This window comes from Morone saxatilis, unplaced genomic scaffold (assembly GCF_004916995.1).
Source record: "Morone saxatilis isolate NCDOM2014 unplaced genomic scaffold, NCSU_SB_2.0 Contig14, whole genome shotgun sequence".
In the NCBI taxonomy this organism is placed as follows: Eukaryota; Metazoa; Chordata; class Actinopteri; family Moronidae; genus Morone; species Morone saxatilis.
Window position 1 is genome coordinate 22883693 of NW_023339696.1, and position 5293 is coordinate 22888985.

The 5293-nt window shown below is 38.6% G+C and overlaps 1 protein-coding gene across 1 annotated transcript in view; it reads right to left on the reverse strand.

The window, feature by feature from the left end:
- The window catches only part of fus (FUS RNA binding protein), a gene marked incomplete at its 5' end in the record, with an annotated part of 12935 nt that extends 8693 nt beyond the window's left edge, over window positions 1-4242 (reverse strand). The window contains 5 exon segments of the mRNA XM_035654293.1: window positions 2608-2812; window positions 2915-3138; window positions 3548-3737; window positions 3813-4006; window positions 4208-4242. Of these exon segments, the coding sequence (XP_035510186.1) occupies window positions 2608-2812; window positions 2915-3138; window positions 3548-3737; window positions 3813-4006; window positions 4208-4242 (848 nt within the window).
- Window positions 4243-5293: the final 1051 nt, after the last annotated feature.

The following is a 5293-nucleotide window of genomic DNA, read 5'->3' on the forward strand; positions in this document are numbered from 1 at the left end:
ATCTCTTCAAATACATAAAAGATAAAAATATATAATCATTTAACAGTGATTTTGTGACAGATTTGAGGGATTGAGGTTCTGAATATCGTAATAGTGGTGGGGAAGGAGACTCTATTATTGCCAATAATGGATGAGAGAAACATACAATGAAATGGTAAACATGATTTGTCTGTGACTTCATCACCAACATCATGAGGTTCAATTGAAGTACATGAGATATTGTAACCTCGATAAGAAAACAAAAAACATCAACTTACCAGTTTCTGCATTCATAGTTTTCTACTCATTCAGTGATCTTGTTGTAAAATCTCTCTTTTCTGTTCTGTAATAATTTATTTGGTTTGCCCCATAATCCAATGTCTCTGTATTTATCTTTTTCTTAAAGCAGCAACAAGAATTTTCATTTAGTGTTGATTGTGGGCCCCCCTGTGGACAAAGGCGGTAGTGCTTCCACCACCTCGTTTCATTGATTTCAATGGGAATCCGACCCGAATGAAAAACATTAAGAACAACTAAATAGAAATAGCTTCTCACTGATGGTCTGAGTTGATGTAAGTTAACATGAATTAAAACTGTTTCATAACCTCCTTGTAGTTCATTTAAGTTTGAACAGCCTCTTCAGGTTTACTAAAATGATTATAAGTTTTAAGTTTAAGATAAATGAGTTCAGCTTAATCAGAAAGCAGCTTGTGAAGGCGCACAACTCTCAAACATTTCTGAGTACACACAAACCAGAAGACACCACAAATTCATTCTCAACTTGCGTTCGATGGATAAAAATAGCAACTAGAACACAAAGATACAGAGAAATTCACCATTACTAATGTAATTATTTTAAGGTTTCTGTGCCATAGTATATATATAATTTTAATTGTTAGTAAAAACGTGAGGTAGCACCAATTGCCATTTATCTTGCTAGTTGTAGGAACTTGTCAGACCCTCTTAGTGACTTCTAAAAAGCAACTAGTGACAAATTCAGGGAAATCAGGGAAAAGACGATAAATATATTCAGCGCCGGAGTCTCTCCCTCTCCTCTTGGGATGTTTTAACACGAGAGAGCTGCACCTGGCTGGCTTTTGTTTGCCGTTACACACATTTTAGATCTTACTAGATATCACTTGTTGTAAAGCAGATTAGAGGTGACTGCTGCAACACCACCATGCACCCGTTACAGCCAAATCACCATTTAATACCACCATCATACGGTTATATGTTCCTTTTAGTTTACACAGCGTTTGTTAGTTGTACAAGGAGACACTGATCTGTCAGTGCAGATGTTTGCCGTTAAAAGCTTTTGTATTTGTGCTGTTGATGTTTATCATAAACAGGTTTACTACATGTTCCTGTAAGTTACATTTCTAAAAGTTTCCCTTTTTTTCTTCCCACATTTGTTTGCTTTCTGTTGTAAACAAATGACTGACGGCGAGAGGTCAGCCAGTCCAGCAGTAAACTGTAGTAACTGAACTGAGAGCTGGACACAGTTTCATTCATCCATTTTAATACTTCATTGCTTTTTGTGGTGATATTGATAATTGAAACTTTGACGATATGGTTTCTGACCAGCATGTCAGCACACAAGGAGCCTTAAACACTAAATGAGCCCAACATCAGCCGACTCCAAACCCCTCATATAATCTGAATTTTACCCAGTTTACAAGCTCAACTCGTCATTTAAAAACACTCCCTTTCTGTTGGACACAGGCAACCATGTTTTAAACATATACTGTTTCCTTTTGTGAGCTCTGGGCTGGTTTAATGTGTAGCATCTGGTAGGCTGGATAATAATTTAAATGGATTACTTTCAGCGAACTGTAATGTTTCACACAAGTTTTAACTGTTGAAATGAATCAGGGTTCACAGTTCATTGCATCAGTTGAAGTTTTTTTTACATAGGATGTTGCACCGTATTGTTAATATTAACATGGTGATAATGATATCTATCATACCACCCGTCCACAGGCAGTGATGGACACTAAAGGTGGGTACACTGACACCAGATTTACAACACTCCCTGTCCTCAAATATCTCAGGGAGGTTCCGCAAAACACTTTTAATATGTGTGTGTTCACCTAAGAAAGGTGTGTGTTTGGTATTCAGCTCAGAAAACAAACCAAATTTTGTGCAGACGTCACTGCAGACTGAAAACGTATCGATTGCGTGGCAATTTAAGAATCTCTTGGATTCATTTTCCTGGAAAGCCAAGAGAGGGGATGCTCCAATACCATTATCTTCTTCCAACACTGATACCTGAACTTTGTGTTAAATTAATTATTATTTAACAGGCTGTATATTACTAACCCCTGAATGGCTGCTGCTGTTGTAAAGGCTTGTATAACATGAACAAATACATACAGAGCATTAAAGCTTTCCATTTATTATCTAGTCTGATACTTCGATCCAGCATATTGGGTTGTATCTGAGGCATTTCCGATATACTGGTATCAGAAACACCCTGAGTGGGTTAAACAACACCAAGCCACACACCTCTCACTTGCTTCTAGCATAGCATGTAGCTACAGATGTGGATCAGCTCCACGTGTAACCAAAGGTGAGGTCACTGTACTCAGGTTGATAACATGGACACGAGCTGAGTCTTTAAACACTTACCCCATGCCTCCTCTTCCTCTTGGTCCGCCTCAGCCACCTCGGTCAAAACCTCGATCGTATCCGCCGCCGCTGCCGCCGCCACCACGTCCTCCGAATCCACCCCCGCGGCCCCTGCCTCCGCGTCCATCCTGACCGTAACCTCCATCAGGACCACCGTACCCTCCACCTCCTCCTCCGCTCATCGGCGGGCTTTCGTCTCCATATCCTGAGGAAGAGTTGAGACAATCAGACCTCCACAGATTTACCGTCTACTGCTACGTAACACAATTTATATTCAAGACAATCTAGAAAAGGTATTTATTCTCACCTCCACTTTGACCGTACTGGCTCTGCTGACTGTAGCTCTGAAGAGGGGGAGAGTTGTAGCTTGGAGACTGGTTGTAGTGACCTCCTCCGTGTTGGGATGATTGCTGGTGGCCCCCACTTCCCCCGTAGCCACCAGTCTGACCGCCACCGCTGCCGTAACCACCTCCGCTCTGTCCGCCGCTTGGTGGCTGGTTGTAGCCGGGAGCCTGCGAGCTGCCTTCATAGCTGTTGGAGGGAAGAATAAGTATTAAAAAAACTAGGAAGCACTTTAGAGAACACGTTTCTTTATGTACCGACCTCGAGAGGATCGTTAGCTTCAGCTTCAGTCAACAGATTCAGGTTTTCAAGCAGTTCGTGGTACATTTAGATCGATCCAGGGGTTCGCATACCGATGTAGTCGCATCTATAACATTAACACCGATTTCCGACTCGTATCAGTAAATCTGTACAACTCTAATAAGCAGTTCTGGGACAAGACAAGGTTTGTTCAAGTATATAGACTGCCATGTTGTTTTCCGATGTAAAATGGATGCAGTGAAAGTTTGTATGTCTCACATTTCATCACCCACATTCCCCCAGAATCTCTCCTCCTGTCCGAACGGGCCCTAAGTGTGTAAATGAAAAGCTGTCCTACCCTGAGGAGGATGAGGAGGGAGGCTGCTGCTGGCTGTACCCAGAGAAGGATGACTGCTGGTTGTAGCTCATGCTGGAGGGCTGGTTGCTGTTGTAACCTCCAGAGCTGTAGGACTGACTGGAATGATTATAACCGCCGCCACCGCCGCCGCCACTACCACCCTGGTTAGAAGACGGAGAACCGTATCCTCCTGAGAGAAGAGATCGGAGTTAACCATACAATAATGTGTTACTGAAGAACTCACGGTTACTGAGTCTTCCTCTACCTGACGAGGGCTGACCGTAGCTGCCGTATCCTCCCTGGTTGTACGAGCCGGAGCCGGAGCCGGAGCCGCTGTCCGAGCTCTGGTTGTAGCCTCCGTAACCCTGCTGGCTGTAACTCTGGCCGGAAGACTGACCGTAGCCCTGGTTGGAGCCGCCACCTCCTCCACCACCTCCTCCTCCACCGTAGGACCCATAGCTGCCGGTAAAGAGTGAATAATAATCACTAAACAGGAAGATATTCCCACAACAAGGAGTTCTCATGTGAATCATTTACAGTTTCTGAGCTCTCAAAGCTTTATATAAAACATATTATATATTTAAAAACTCAACAAATGTCCTTTATATAATATCTGTAAATCCACTGACCCGACCCCGGAGGTTAAGAAGCTCTACTTACCCCTGGGCAGATGTTTGGGAATAATCTGTGGAATAAACAAAATGTGTTAATATCACTTATTATTTAATAAGTTTCAACATTTAAAAGCACAGATCGAATATGTCTGATTCAAAGCTTCATTACAACGATAGAACATAAAGAGGTCAAAATAATTCATTATTATCATTATTATATATTATCTGCTGTAATTTAATTATACTGATCATTCATATACAATATAACTTAGCCAGCCAGTAATTGTCATGCATCCCTAAATAAGGGATTTAAAAGTAAATAAGTGACTGAAGTACAGAGGTTTAATAAAGAAATAGAAAAAATAAAAGTACCCTTAATACAGAATCACAGCCGTCAGTGTTCATTTATATTCTTCTTCTTTATGAATATGAGAAATGATAAACGTTGTATTGTCTGTTGTCATTAAATAAAACCATCATATTCTAACGTATTAATGGGAGGATGAGCAATTAATCAGCAGTGTAATACATTTATTTCATTTATTTAAAACATAACTTTTGTATCGTTGAGCTTAATATGAAAAATACATGTAGTTAATAATATATAGATGTTATATAAACCATCATATTAACAGACTATCTTATGGAAGCTCATTTCCACCAATGTGACCAAATAAAGATGATGTAAGTCGTTATAATGAGACAATATTCTAATATTCTCAATAATAATATTATTTTAATATATCAAAATAAAGACTTAATATCTTATAATAAAGACTTAATATCTTATAATAAAGACTTAATATCTTATAATAATGAGAACCTTGCTCAATATTTTGACTTAGCATCTCAAAATAATATATATAATAATAACTTTGAGATACTAAGTAAATATTTAGAGACATAATGAACTGAGCTTCCATACACACACATATATTTATACATAAATATGTATACATATAAATTTATATATATGAATATTTATACATATATTTATATAAATATATGTATAAATATTATTATTATTAACTATTATTATTTTTTAAATTTTAATATTTATACATATACATATATATATGTATATATATATATATATATATATATATATGTTTTATATATATCATGGTAGATT